Source organism: Nerophis lumbriciformis, linkage group LG25, assembly GCF_033978685.3.
Source record: "Nerophis lumbriciformis linkage group LG25, RoL_Nlum_v2.1, whole genome shotgun sequence".
Classification (NCBI taxonomy): domain Eukaryota; kingdom Metazoa; phylum Chordata; class Actinopteri; order Syngnathiformes; family Syngnathidae; genus Nerophis; species Nerophis lumbriciformis.
The window spans coordinates 14,746,849-14,762,790 of NC_084572.2; the positions used below are offsets into that span (position 1 = coordinate 14,746,849).

Below are 15,942 nucleotides of genomic sequence, written 5' to 3' on the forward strand. Positions count from 1 at the left end.
AAAAGGTAAAAAGGTATATTTGTTTAAAAATCCTAAAATCATTTTTAAGGTTGTATTTTTTCTCTAAAATTGTATTTCTAAAAGTAATAAGAAGCAAAGTAAAAAATAAATGAATTTATTTAAACAAGTGAAGACCCATCCATCCATCCATTTTCTACCGCTTATTCCAAGTGAAGACCAAGTCTTTAAAATATTTTCTTGGATTTTCAAATTCTATTTGAGTTTTGTCTCTTTTAGAATTAAAAATGTCGAGCAAAGCGAGACCAGCTTGCTAGTAAATAAATACAATTTAAAAAATAGAGGCAGCTCACTGGTAAGTGCTGCTCTTTGAGCTATTTTTAGAACAGGCCAGCGGGCGACTGATCTGGTCCTTACGGGCTACCTGGTGACCCCTGCCCTAGTATATACAATAATATAAACCAAGTCATTGTATTTCATTTAGGATTATTTCATATCTTCATTTAAATAAAAATATATTTTTATCTTTTTTAGATACAGTCAATAAATAATGTGAACATGTATCATAACATGGAAATCTAAGAGAACGTGTTGTGGATGATTGTGGACTGGGTATTTTTTTAATTTTATTTTTTACACATTTTTATTAAAAAAAATTAAAAAAAAGTTTTTCCGACGTATTACATTTTAGGCGATTTATCTTCTTAGTTATTATTTCACCAGCTGTAGAAAAGACCCGCTCACAAGGCACAGAGGAGGCGTCAGTGCGACACACTTCGCGTATCGGTCACGTGACCAAAACAGCTCATGATCGGTCACGTGACTTTCTAAAAGCGGTACGCGCACCGACACAGGGTTTCCCTCTATGAGCTCGACGCATGCGCCGATGCATCGGTGTTGCCGGACCCATCACTATGTAGTGTTACTGTTTCCTTTAAACACCTTTTCTGTGCATTTTCTGTTTCTCCTGTGTGCATACTTTTTACCTCACTCTTTTTGAGTGCTCTTTTTATTATTATCATCATTTCTTCTTTGCATTGGGATCGTGACACTCGTCTTGCTCATTCAGTTTGAAGCCGCAATATTCCAACACATGGACATTTGGCTTCGCAATCATATTTTTGCCTCCTAATTTGTGTTAGTTTGCAGGGCTTCTCACAAGCTAGTATTGACTCGTGAGGCTTTGTCCGTGCATCTTGTGTGTGAAGTTAGCAATCCAGCCTTCGCCCACTGAGACAAAGGATTGTGGATGTATGACAAGAGGGTTCACTGCATTCATTTAATTCTGCTAATAAATGAACACACTAAGGTGCTGCGAACGATGTACAGAGTGAACCCTCTTGCAAGCTGATTGGAAACGACAGATGAACAAACAAACACACGGACATGGCATTTTATTGATGTTAACAAAGTTGATTTTCATTACACTAGATTAATTGATCGGCTCAGGCCTATTATCTTACGTAAACATTGTTTTTAATTCTTTACTGCAGTGTTCTTTACTTTTGGTGTGTGCAAATAAGAACGTGTAATAGCTTTTTTGCTTTCAAGGAGTAAAAGTGAGTGTCACGTGTTAAATGTCAGCCCCCCGTTTGTTAAATACACTTTCACATCAGCCATGTCAGTCTCTGTTACGACTTGCCTATTTTACAGTAGTATTTTTCAAATGTTTTTGTCTACTTCCCCTCACCGTCAATCCCGATTTTGCCGTCGCCGTCTTTGTCTCCAGCTTTGAGGAACGCGCTTGTCTCGGCGTCCGTCAAGTCTCTGCCGTCATCAGAGAAGCCCTTCAGGACAAACCTGCGGTAGCACAGCAAAATAATGTCTCTGAGGGACACAGGTTTATATAAAAGACCACAGATGTCTGGGTTTAGCCTCACTTGAGTTCCTCTTCTTCAATGAAGCCGCTTCCGTCCACATCCAGGACCCGGAAGACCTGCTTGACGCTCTCGGCGGACATGGCTGTCATTCCCACTAAGTCAAAGAACTTTTTCGGGTCGAACGTGTCTGCTGCGGCACAAAACATAGGCAGGATAAAGAAATTCCAACGTTTAGTCACGGGTGCTTACATTTTCCAGTTTCTATTGGTCTTATCACAACGAACCCTACAGTAAGTAGGACAATAGATCTAACCTGCAAAGGCATCAAGAGCTTTCTTGATCTCCTCAGCTTTCAACAGGTCCGTCATCACCATCCTGTCAGCTGAAAGTCAGGACACATGGAGAACACATAAGGTACAAAAAAGTGTGAGGTTCAGTTCAGTTCAGTTTGTTTATTTCAAACATGCATACGATACAATGTAATGCATCACATATTTCCAGTTGTTTCATTACAGCACGTCCGAAAAGGAGTAGGAAGAAGCAGAGTTTATTTAATCCTACCCCTTTTCATATCATAACAATTGTATCCCATTTCCTTGTTCTCTGTTTGTAACGGAACAGCGGATAAATAAATAATATACCAAACGTAAGTAAACAAATACATATCAAAGCAATTGTATCCCATTTCCTTGTTCTCTGTTTGTAACAGAACAGTGAATAAATAAATCATAAATAAATCATATACCATAAGTAAGTAAACAAATATTAAATACATAATCATTATCTAAAAAAAAGGTTCAAGATGTTCATCATAATTGTTCTTCTTTGTACTTTGTGAACACTTGTAGTTTAAACAGTCTCTTAAACTTAATCATATTAGTGCTTCGTTTGATTTATTTTCTTAATCCATTCCATAATTTAATTCCACATACGGATATGCTAAAGGTTTTAAGTGTTGTACGCGCATACAAATGTTTTAAATTAGATTTTCCTCTAAGGTTATATATATTTCTCCTCTTTTGTTGAGAAGAATTGTTGTACATTCTTGGATAGCAGGTTATAGTTTGCTGTGTACATAATTTTAGCTGTTTGCAAATGCACCAAATCGTTGAATTTCAATATTTTTGATTCAACAAATAAAGGGTTTGAATGTTCTCTATATCCAACATTATGTATTATTCTAATTGATCTTATTTGTAACACCCTTAGTGAATGAAGCGCACATTTGTAGTTCTTTCCCCATATTTCTACACAATAACTCAGATATGGTAACACTAGTGAGCAGTAAAGAATATGAAGAGATTTTAGGTCCAGAACATATTTTGCAAACAAATATTCTGCAAACAAATATTCTGTTTGTTCTGTTTGTGGCAAAGGTTATGTTCTATTCGTCAGATTTCATGCAAAAAAAAATTTTTTTCACTGTTTATGAATGTTCTCATTCACCCAGGTCATTGTCATCTCAGGGCATTCAATCGATCTCAACTAGACTGTTTGGTTTGTTCTAGAAGACATTTCGTCTCTCATCCGAGTAGGCTTCATCAGTTCATGCTCATAGACTTAGATTGGTTCTAGTCTTAGACTTAGATTGGTCAGATCTAGTCTATCGGCTGGTGCCAAAACCACAAATATTTATACTCCAAAACCAATCTGAGTCTAAGACACGATCTGACTTGCTCTATATTAAGTTTACTCAGATGAGAGGCGAAATGTCTTTCAAGACAAACTAAACAGTCTAGTTGCGATTGATTGAATGCCCTGAGATTACATTTTTCACTGTTCTGGCCCACTTGCACTGGGGCCAATCAAGTGGGGCAGTGACCCATCGAACCCTAACCCAAACACAGAAGATGGGACTTTGGGGTACTTTAACACTTTGTGATGTGTGTTACCGCCACCGACAGGACTGGAGAGTAACAATATTGCTATACATAAGATTAGGCAGCCTTAGCAGAGGACATCTCTCTACTAGTTGTATTGTGTTACCTAATTTAGAAATATACTTTCCAGCAACAAATTCGGGATTTTTGCAAATTAATTTATTTCACAATTGTAAAAAATTACTGATAACGGCGTGGCGCAGTGGAAGATTGGCCGTGCGCGACCCGAGGGTCCCTGGTTCAATCCCCACCTAGTACCAACCTCGTCATGTCCGTTGTGTCCTGAGCAAGACACTTCACCCTTGCTCCTGATGGCTGCTGGTTAGCGCCTTGCATGGCAGCTCCCTCCATCAGTGTGTGAATGTGTGTGTGAATGGGTAAATGTGGAAGTAGTGTCAAAGCGCTTTGAGTACCTTGAAGGTAGAAAAGCGCTATACAAGTACAACCCATTTATCATTTATATTTATTTATAATGACATTTCTATATTTGTTTACAAATATTTTAAATAATTTAGACAACTACATGACCCTGATGCAGATTTATGTCAACCACAAGCGGTAGAAAATGGTTGGATGGATGTATGGTCTTTATTTTAATGTTTTGCTTTTCAACTTAGTCTAGTGCCCCTCTTGGCACCCGAAATAATTTGCTGACACTTTGTAATGGTATTTAATGCCACCTTCAGGACAGTAGAGTTAAAATATGGGCTGCCGTTATTGCCATCTATTATTTTCGTAATTGAGTAATCTATTGTTTATTTTATTTTGATTAATTGATTAATCGGATAAAACACAGTTTTTGCCTCAATGCATAGTTTAGGGAAAATACTTTAAATAACCTTTTTTTTTTGCTTGTTCTTTTTTTCCTGTTTGGAGGTTAATTTGTGTCTTTATTACGAAAACTTTTTTTCGACACTGAATTTATGTAACTGAATTTTCTGTGTTTGAATTTTTTGAACGACATTTTTTTTTTTTTTTTTTTTAACATCAAATGATGCTGACAATTTCATTGCAAAAATAATTAAGTGCTTTAAAAGTCAGTGTATAAAATATATATATATATATATATATATATATATATATATATATATATATATATATATATATATATATATATATATATATATATATATATATATATATATATATATAAATCAGAAATTAGTGTATAAAAATTCAGTGTATAAAAATACAATGTAAAAAAAAATCAGTGTAAAAAATTCTGTAAAAATTTGCTGCTTCAAAAAGCAAGACTCACTTCCGGTAAAATAAAGCTATTATATATATATATATATATATATATATATATATATATATATATATATATATATATATATATATATATATATATATAAAACTTCTGTAAAAATTTGCTGCTTCAAAAAGCAAGACTCACTTCCGGTAAAATAAAGCTATTATATATATATATATATATATATATATATATATATATATATATAAATAATAAAAAATCATTGTGTATCAGTCAGTTTAACTGCATATCGTGACAAGTACTTACTTTTATGTCACATAAAAAAGTGCAAATTTAATATATGGTTTGAAAACATTTAATTGGGGTGCATTGAACTGTTTATTATGTTGTATTATGCCCAGGTAGCCCAGATAACTGCTTTTTTTATGCTGTTTTGCGAGGCCCATGTCACGTTACTCCAAACTTGACACCTCATTGGCTGGTTCTGAGACAGGCTTGATGCTTCAGCTTTATTTTACCGGAAGTGAGTCTTGCTTTTTGAAGCAGTAAATGTTTACATAATTTTTTTACACTGAATTTTTTTTACATTGGATTTTTATACACTGAATTTTTATACACTAATGTCTGATTTTTTATTATATATATATACATATATATATATATATATATATATATATATATATAATAAAAAATCAGAGAAAAAAAAAATATATATTTATATATATATATATATATATATATATATATATATATATATATATATATATAAATATAAATATATATATATATATATAATAAAAAATCATAAATTAGTGTATACAAATTCAGTGTATAAAAATCCAATGTAAAAAAAATTCAGTGTAAAAAAATTCAGTAAAAATTTGCTGCTTCAAAAAGCAAGGCTCACTTCCAGTAAAATAAGGCTGAAGCATCAAGCCTGTCTCAGAACCAGCCAATGAGGTGTCAAGTTTGGAGTCACGTGACATGGGTCTCGCAAAACAGCATAAAAAAAGCAGTTATCTGGGCTACCTGGGCACAATACAACATAATAAACAGTTCAATGCACCCCAATTAAATGTTTTCAAACCATATATATTATTACAGTGGTTTAAATCTGCCCTTTTTTATGTGACATAAAAGTAAGTACTTGTCACGATATGCAGTTAAACTGACTGATACACAGTGTGACCAGCAGAAAGTGCTGGATAATGATGCTCGATGCAACAAAGTTCTGCAGAACAATGATATTATAGTAAATAAGTGTCAAGTTTTTTTTATCCTTTTACTGTCATTTTTCACCATGTTTGTTGCATCTTTGTTGCTCTTGTTCGATTATAAAAGAGGTCGATCAAGGAAGTGGTCTAGGAAGTAGAGGAGCAACGTTCATATATTCTCAATATTCAATGTTTTATTGTTCATAGTTAATATTGAAAATCCCACATTCTATATTTTTATTTACATTCTGGCTGTCATATAATTCAGTAAAAAAAAACAACCATCAGTTTTTGAGAAGGTCTTTTTAGTTTTTTTTTTACTGAAAAGACACGCAGAATGTACATGAAAATACCTAATGTGAGATTTACAATGTTAACTATCAACAATAAAACACTGAATATTGAAACTATATGAACGTTGCTGCGCCTCTACTGCAGACAACATCTTTCATCGACATCTTTTATAATCCAGCAAGAGCAACAAAGCTGCAACAAACACGTCAAAACATAAACGCAAAGGGTAAAAAACATCCACATATTCGATGTAATATCACACAAGAAAGTTCTGCAGAACAGTGAAATTACATCAAGCATCATTATACAGCACCATTTCTGGTCACATTGTGTATCACAGTCAGTTTAACTGCATATCATGACACACACTAACTTGTATGTCGCGTAAAAAAGTGCAGATTTTAACCATTGGAATCATTTGTATAGTTTGAAAACATTCAGCGGGCTGCATTGAAATGTTTATTATGTTGTATTATGCCCAGGTAGCCCTGTTAACTGCTTTTTTTAATGCGTTTTTTGTCAATTAAATGTTTACAATAGTTTGATGTCAAAATATTCAGTTACATAAATTCCATGTAAAAATAAAAGCTTTTGTAATAAAGCCACAAATTAACCTCCATAAAATTGCGCATATAATATTTGCAGTATTACATTTTTTTTTTTTTAAATAAAAAACTCTTCTGTTTGACGCCACCGCTCTCATGTGTGCTCTAGTAGCGGCCGTGCGTAAACTATGTCTGCATATTTTAAAGTTCCGGGCTGTCCATGCGGAGCAGATTTGATCAATTTCCTTTACAGTCACATTAAGTTAAAGTTAAAGTTAAAGTACCAATGATTGTCACACACACACTAGGTGTGGCGAAATTATTCTCTGCATTTGACCCATCAACCTTGATCACCCCCTGAGAGGTGAGGGGAGCAGTGAGCAGCAGTGGTGGCCGCGCCCGGGAATCATTTTTTGGTGATTTAACCCCCAATTCCAACCTTTGATGCTGAGTGTCAAGCAGGGAGGTAACAGGTCCCATTTACAAAGTCTTTGGTATGACTCGGCCGGGGTTTGAACTCACGACCTACCGATTTCAGGGCGGACACTCTAACCACAAGATACTTATTAGACAATTATTCCAAGCAACAGAATATCAATCAAAAGTTTTTTGTAATTGTTTTGGTTGATTAATGGTTGCAGCCCTAGCTATGTTATCCCCTACATTTAAGGTCATGTCATAATATTACGTTACATAAGTTGTGCCTTATTTTTACTAAAGTAATATTAACTAAAAATAAATTGCAAAAAGGTAGATGCCTTTTTCTGATTGCATTATATATCTTCAGGATAAGTAATATTCATCATGCAATTAATATTTAATCTTGTCTGTACCAAACATTTTTTTTTGCCGTAAAGACAACTGTATTTGCGTACACAACTTAAATACTTAAAAATACACACTCATTAGCAAATCAAGTTGGAGAAGGAAAAGCTCCCACCGTTTTTTTCCAAATATGCACAACCGCCCATGTTGGTATATTTAGCGTGCATGCAAGTTAAGGCTTTGTATGTGAGGGCGTGCGTGGGCAAATGGTGAATTTTTAAAAAGGAATCCACCAAGTTATGTTGGCCTCTTATGTAATGACAGCGCACATCTGACACTTTTTTTTTCTCTTCAACTGGAATTCAGCCAGTGATTTAATATTTTTCTAATCGAAAAATGTCGTATTATTTTATTCCAAGTGTTCCTATAGAATGTTCTAAGGCAGCCAATGAACAATATGTTCATTGTCGTAGCTTGCAAAACTGTAATGCCGCCGTATATTTGGTTGCCGGTTTAGACCATCTGAGTTCTCTCTGTGACACACACAATGATGAAGCTCGGCAGGCAGTAGAAATCCCTCCTGTCCTTGACGATGAATGAATAGGCGCTTGCAAACGTGTTACTGCTATTGACAGTGAGAGGCGTCTCAAGCTGTTAAGAATCAACTAGTCTTAATATGTGCTGTTTGTTTGTGTCAAATGTTTTCATTTCAATATCACACACAAGGTTGTCCTTGGCTTTGCATCTTGTTTGTACGCTTCACACCTGACTCCACGCCAATAACTTGACTGTAAGATGCTACTACAATGAAGGTTTTCTCTCACATATTGTACAGGTGCGAACTCAAAAGAGTAAAGTTAATTCACATTAGCAATTCAACTTCAAATGTGAAAGTCTTACAATTTTATTATCAAGGCTTACATTTTTTGAAAACTCTAAAATTTCAGAGATTTTCAATTTAAGGTTTTCATAAGCTCTAAGCCATAATTATCTACATTATATCAAAAGAAGGCTTAAAATATCTTACAGTTGCATGTCATATATTAGTTTCACTTTGTAAATGTAATTGCTGGAATAAACACACCTCTGTACGAAATTCAGTTTTATTTAAGTTTTACCTCCACACATGCATACAATAATGTTTTCGTCTGTTCCGATGCATGTATGACATTTATTTATGTGCTTTCCTCCACTTTGACATAAACAAAAGGAGCTTCCAAGTGGCGTAGATTGTAGACCAGGGGTGTCAACCTAATTTTACATCAGGGGCCACATGGAGAAAAATCTACTCCCAAGTGGGCCTGACCGGTAAAAATCACGGCACGATAACTTAAAAATAAAGACAACTTCAGATTGTTTTCTTTCTTTAAAAATAGAACAAGCACATTCTGAAAATGTACAAATCATAATGTTGTTGTTGTTGTTTTTTACACTTACATGTTGCGGTTAATAGTATTCTATCTTTGTTTGTCGTTATTTACACTTTCTGAATAAATTATGTGATAATGTTCATCAGTCAACTCATGGGTGTTAATTTTCAATCTATTAAGATAAAAAAGTATATCAAAATGAAATTACAGGATGTTATTTATGTAGTTTGCTCATTTTCCTTGACTTGTGCACTAACATCATGTATTTTTTTTTATTTTTTTTTTTACATATGTCGCAAGATACATAGATACAAAGAATTGCAACATCTAGTGGACACATTTAAAACAACAGTTTCTTTCATTTAAACATTTGGGCTCATTTTTATACTTAGCAAACTCATCCCGCGGGCCGAATAAAACCTGTTTGCGGGCCTGATCCGTAGGTTTGACACCCCTGTTGTAGACCTTTTGGCCCTCCATTTTTAAAACACACAAGCACATATTAAAAACATTTTACATTGTTACTTTAAATAACTATAAAATTATTGAGTCAGACTTTTGAATTATGTTAAGTAATGAAGGATATTGATTACATAATCAAGAAGAAAATGTATAAATTGTCATAAAATCATATTTTTTTACATGTAAATAATGGGGGTGTAAACCCTACAACAAATTCAATTCCAATTTTTGGAACGATGATTTGGTTTGGAAATTATGCTTGATTCAAACCACTTCTAATCAAATATTTTTGGTATAAAAATTTTAATAAATTCTTTCTCAAAACAGGTTACAAAAGCAGGTCTTGGTTGCTGGCGTATGGCGTATACCCACAGCATATATATTTTTAAATATATATTTGTAAAAACAATTATTTTATCAAATATAAGTGACTTTGGAATCGTGATTTTGATTAAAATAATTTTTTCAGCACCTCTTATAGATAATATACAGTAGGAAGCGGATTCATATGGCCCCATTTGTCGTGATTTACCTGACACGTAAAACGTGACAAGACGACGGGTGCACAATCCACTTTGGCCGCCAGATGGCTGTAGAGTGTAACATTTTTAAAGTGTGTTTGGTGGCAATTCCAACTTTTACCACAGTTGCTATGTAGAGTGGGGCTTTCCATCATTTTCAGCAGACTGCATTGCGGAATAATCCTATAGTCCTCTCACGCAAGATCCACCAAAGGCCAAGTTTCTTATAACTATACTACGATGTACTAGTGGTACTATATACAGTACCTGTGTTTAGGGGGAGCATGTCTCCTGCCCTGTGACGAGGTGGCGACTTGTCCAGGGTGTACCCCGCCTACCGCCCAAATGCAGCTGAGATAGGCCCCAGCACTCTCCGCGACCCCAAAAGAGACAAGCGGTAGAAAATGGATGGATGGATGTCTCCTGCTCTTTTTCAAAAGGCCATTTTGGTCCAATTTTTCAGGGTTGAATTAATAGTCTTCTTCTACTCACACGCTGCTGCTTCGTTGTGACACATATGCCTCACTGTTGCCCCCTTTGGGGTGGCGGGTGTACTGCATACATGAGCAACCCTGGTTTGAATAGTTTCATCAAGCCTATTTGTGCGATGTTCGGATGACTAACCCTGATCTAATCCCTTCAAGCCAAACGTAATCATAAACCTGTATGTTTATCAGTGATATTGAGAGTAAATTATATGTTTACTTAATTTTACTGTAGTTGAAAATAATTATACTAGCATTATATGGTTACGCACTTGTATGCGGGACTTCCCCACAGTTGTGCTTGCGGAACGTCATTTTTGGGGAACTCATGCTTCCTTATGCTTCTGCACCGGTACTAACACTCTTTTCTTGTCCTATTGTCTATCTTCAACTATGACTCTACCACAGCAACTACGTTCTGAGAGGTGAGTTTGTTCAAATCTACTCTTTAATTAAAGGGGAAATGCACTTTTTTTTTTAAATTTTGCCTATCGTTCACAATCATTATGAAAGACATGACGATGGAGTTTTTTTTTTTGGTTTTTTTTTTGCAAGGGCTTTTCGTGTCTTTCCCGTTAGTTCCAGGTCCTAAATGGCAGTTAAAGTCTCCCAACGTGTCGGAATATATCCTCAGCCATCTCACTTTTCATGTGAGGGGATTGATTTATGATCTGCAATAAACATAGGGAGCAAGGAAGCGAGAAAACAGCAGACCACTCGATGATGTAAACATAAGGACACACGCTAGTGATCACGTCAACGCTATAAATAGTTTGTCTGCATTCGCGCTTATTACAATATCACTACTTGTTAATATTCAAGACACAAAATTTTAATGGAGTATTGTTGATGCTTTTTGAATGGTTATTTATTGGTTTATGGTGGCCTGGCTTGGTTGGTACAGCCGCCGTGCCAGCAACTTGAGGGTTGCAGGTTCGATCCCCACTTCCGCCATCCGAGTCACTACCGTTGTGTCCTTGGGCAAGACACTTTACCCACCTGCTCCCGGTGCCGCCCACACTGGTTTAAATGTATCTTAGATAATGGGTTTCACTATGTAAAGCGCTTTGAGTCACTAGAGTATGCGGGTGCGGTGGCGCGCGCCTGTAATCCAAGCTACTGGGAGGCTGAGGTTGGAGGATCGTTTGAGTCATACCAAAGACTATAAAAATGGGACCCATTACCTCCCTGCTTGGCACTCAGCATCAAGGGTTGGAATTGGGGGTTAAATCACCAAAAATGATTCCCGGGCGTGGCCACCGCTGCTGCTCACTGCTCCCCTCACCTCCCAGGGGGTGAACATGGGGATGGGTGAAATGCAGAGGACAAATTTCACCACACCTTGTGTGTGTGTGACAACCATTGGTACTATAACTTTAACTTTAGAGGCGTAATAGAGGACCTCCCATTGGCTCGGCTGTAAGCAGACTTTTATTTACATTTATTTATTGGTTGATTGGCAACACTAAATGGTCCCTAGTATGTGAATGTGAATGTGAGTGTGAATGTTGTCTTTGTATCTGTGTTGGCCCTGCGATGAGGTGGCGACTTGTCCAGGGTGTACCCCGCCTTCCGCCCGAATGCACCTGGGATAGGCTCCAGCACCCTCCGCAACCCCGAGAGGAATAAGCGGTAGAAAATGGATGAATGGATAATATTTACAATGTATTAAAAAAATAAAATCTATCCATCATCATATCATCACATTATAATGATTGTGAACGATAGGCAAAATTCTAAAAAAAAGAAAGCGCAGTTCCCCTTTATAATGTGCCCTAAAAATACAGAAAAAAAATGGTTCTAAAGTTAAAGTACCAATGATTGTCACACACACACACAAGAGGTGTGGCGAAATTATTCTCTACATTTGACCCATCACCCTTGATCACCCCCTGGGAGGTGAGGGGAGCAGTGAGCAGCAGCGGTGGCCGCGCCCGGGAATCATTTTTGGTGATTTAACCCCCAATTCCAACCCTTGATGCTGAGTGCCAAGCAGGGAAGTAATGGGTCCCATTTTTATAGTCTTTGGTATGACTCGGCCGGTGTTTGAACTCACAACCAGTGTTGGGACTAACGCGTTACAAAGTAACGCGTTACTGTAACGCCGTTACTATCGGCGGTAACTAGTAATCTAACGTGTTATTTTTTATATTCAGTAACTCCGTTACCGTTACTACATGATGCGTTACTGCGTTATTTTGCGTTATTTTTTATGTAGTATCGGCTAGAAACTGAGAAGATCTGAGTGTTGCAGCACTGCTGAAGAGGCGACAAAAAAGAGGCGCGCCGCGCACTGTCTGTGTGTACGTGTGTGTGTGGGTGTGTGAGTGTGTGTGTGTGGGAGGGGGCGTGTCTGTGTCTACTATCAAGACGTCATGGCGAACCCCGAAGCCGAGTTTTTTAAAATGGAGATATTTTCAGTACGTTTCTTTTATCGACCACAAAGAAAAGAACATTTTAGCTGAATGTAAGTTTCAAATATGCTGAAACAGCGACAAAAACAACATGCTTCGACGAAGCTAGTAAAGAGACACACACTCACCTCCACCTCCAACAGCGGCTGGATTTTAATGACACTCTGTCAATTCTCTTATATACTCTTTCATTTTAAACTTTTAGAGTGTTTGATTATCACATCACTCTAAATGTTTAGACTATAAAGTTCACAAACCTAAAGAGGGATACTAGTGGGCCAGGCTAATATTTCCTTTTCTCTAAACTAAGTGGGGAAATATGTAGAGTGTTCTGGGCTTCAGACATGATTTTATTTCAGAATTCCTTGAGAAAACGCCTGGTTAGGCTTTATGTATGTAGTGTGTGCCTTTCTTGTTTTACAGCTATGTTGTTATTATGCTGTTTGTTACTTATGTATGTTATGTTGCAGCTATTTAAAATAATTTTGTCAATTTGTTCTGGCGAGAAACAAATTGGCCTTTGTAACATATCTTTGTCTTTGTGTGTTGTATGTAGACCACATTGCTTAGCAGAGTTCAGTGATACAAATGTATGTCAACTTGATCAACAGATTGTATTATTCTCCAGTGCAATAACAGTACTGAAATGAAGGCTAAAAGGGCATTAATTGGAGCTTTAAAAAAAAAAGAAGAAAAAAAGAAGTAACTAAATAGTTACTTTTCACAGTAACGCATTATTTTTTGGTGTAAGTAACTGAGTTAGTAACTGAGTTACTTTTGAAATGAAGTAACTAGTAACTATAACTAGTTACTGTTTTTCAGTAACTAACCCAACACTGCTCACAACCCATTGAAATTAATTACAATGAATTGGGTGGAATGCCAGTTCAGAGGCCAAAATCATTTTGTACTGAAAAATATATAATTGTGTTAGATGCGGTTGGTTTGTACTTATAAAAATGGCTAACATGCAAACAGTTAGCAGGCTATCATCGCGATATCTATTTTTAAAAGTGATAACAATGGCTCAAATGCTAACAGTTAGCAGGCTACCACCTAGATATACATTTGTACAAGTGATACAAATGGCTAACATGGAAATAGTTAGCACGCTAGCCTCTACGTTTATATTTTACGGGTGATAAAAATGTCCCAAATGCTTACATTTAGCAGACTAGCACCGAAATGTAAATTTTTACAAGTGATAAAAATGGCTAACATGCTTACAGTTAACAGGCGATCACCTAGCTAGATAGTGCTAAGTACCGAAAGTGCTACATCAGTTTCATAGTAATTTTTTATTATGCCATGTAAATTTACTGTACATTTCTATAAATGATTAAACTTTCTAAAATGCTAGCATTAGCAGGCTAGCACCTATTTATATTTTTTATCAATGATAGAAATAGCTAAAATGCTAACAGTTATCAGGCTAGCACATAGATTTATATTCTTACAGATGATAAAATGGCTTACATGCTAACATTTACATTGCAGGCTAGCACCCTAGCAGAATAATGCTAAGTACCGAAAGTGCTACAGCAGTTTTATAGTAACGTTATATCATGCTACATAAATTACCTGTATATTTTACAAATAATAAAAATGGCTAAAATGCTAACAGTAGGCATGAAAAAAGTTAGCAAGATAGCACTAAGTGTCGAAAGTGCCAGAGCAGTTATATTTTAATCTAAGCATTTATACCAATGGAAATTGTTTAAATGCTAACATGTTAGCAGTTAGCATGCTAGCACCTACAATCATTACAATAATTACATGTCCTAATTGAAAGAATTACCAAATTTTTTCTCATTTTTGTTTCTCAAAATGTATACTACACGTTTTTCCTACATGTGTTAACAAGATTATCTGCAATTTGAACTCACTGTAAGCAAATATTTGCTTGATACATTTGCAATTGTAGAAATATTACATATGTATTTTTACTAGTAGCCTATAATTGTATTTTATTTGGGGTCCAATAAATGAAGCCCACCAGTGATACCCACACTACAGTTCTTACAAAATTATTTTTATTAGGTCTCGCTTTGCTTTGACATGTCACAAAAAAATGTGTTATTTTATTGCAGACGGCACACCAAAGATACTGTTGCAAAAATGTTTAATTACAAATGAATTTTGCGACATTTGAATGAGCTTTTTTGAGTTTTTCTTCTGGTGTCAAGCTTTTGTTTTGTGATGAAAAATATGTGACAACTATTCTCTACGCAGTGACTTCGACCAGCTGCCTAATAACGTCCCAATCAGTGCTACCATTGCGGATGTCGAGGAGAAAAAGGGCTTCATTGACTATTTTGTAAGTTCTTCTTTTAAATAGTAAATGCTAACATTTGGCTGTAAAACTAAATGTCTTCCGTCAACAGAGGTTTGTTATTGAGGTGAAGACCAAAGGAGGCAGCAAGTATCTGATCTACCGGCGCTATCGAGAGTTCTTCAGCTTACACCAGATCCTGGAGTCCAGGTACTCACCGGAGGACCCTGACAGACCTTCACCTAACTCCTGCGTGCTCCCCACGCTTCCGGGTAAGCATCAAAAAGTTAGATGTTTTTGCATGAAGTTGCTCAGGAAGCAATTTGCTGTTTGATTGCGGGCTGCTGGAGACAAGACCCACCTGCTAGAAATGCCGGTGTGACGGTTGATTACACCATGGGAGCTCGAAGTACTGTTGAACATGTTTCATGGTTGTTTAAACCGAGGATGATTCTGGCTCTGACTGGAGACGAGCTATTGCTGTAACGGTAACACCACATGTGGTAATTCCCCAGCATGACTAAACCATGTTGTTCATTTAATAACTGACGGATGGTTTTGCTCGAAACCCAGACAACTTCCCTGACTTGGTGGCTTAATTCAAAACATTCTGTTTTGTTTCTATTGTGAAAGGCAGCGGTTATTTCAATTAAAACTGGTAGGAGGAGCCATTGACCTCATGAGATCACTCGCTCCAAGGAAAGGGTGAGGGAGCATTTGCTAGTGCTA

The 15,942-nt window shown here is 36.2% G+C and overlaps 2 protein-coding genes across 2 annotated transcripts in view; one reads left to right on the top strand and one right to left on the bottom strand.

The window, feature by feature from the left end:
• pvalb7 (parvalbumin 7) overlaps window positions 1-15,942 on the bottom strand; it is a 53,013-nt gene that overhangs the window by 3,279 nt on the left and 33,792 nt on the right. Inside the window, exons 2-4 of the mRNA XM_061983859.1 lie at window positions 2,092-2,160; window positions 1,839-1,968; window positions 1,649-1,758 (exon numbers count right to left, since the gene is read on the bottom strand). Of these exons, the coding sequence (XP_061839843.1) occupies window positions 1,649-1,758; window positions 1,839-1,968; window positions 2,092-2,160 (309 nt within the window). The remainder of the gene's footprint in view (window positions 1-1,648; window positions 1,759-1,838; window positions 1,969-2,091; window positions 2,161-15,942) is intronic.
• The window catches only part of ncf4 (neutrophil cytosolic factor 4), a 53,303-nt gene continuing 48,206 nt past the window's right edge, over window positions 10,846-15,942 (top strand). Inside the window, exons 1-3 of the mRNA XM_061983858.1 lie at window positions 10,846-10,952; window positions 15,174-15,258; window positions 15,326-15,485. Of these exons, the coding sequence (XP_061839842.1) occupies window positions 10,921-10,952; window positions 15,174-15,258; window positions 15,326-15,485 (277 nt within the window). The 5' untranslated portion in view covers window positions 10,846-10,920. The remainder of the gene's footprint in view (window positions 10,953-15,173; window positions 15,259-15,325; window positions 15,486-15,942) is intronic.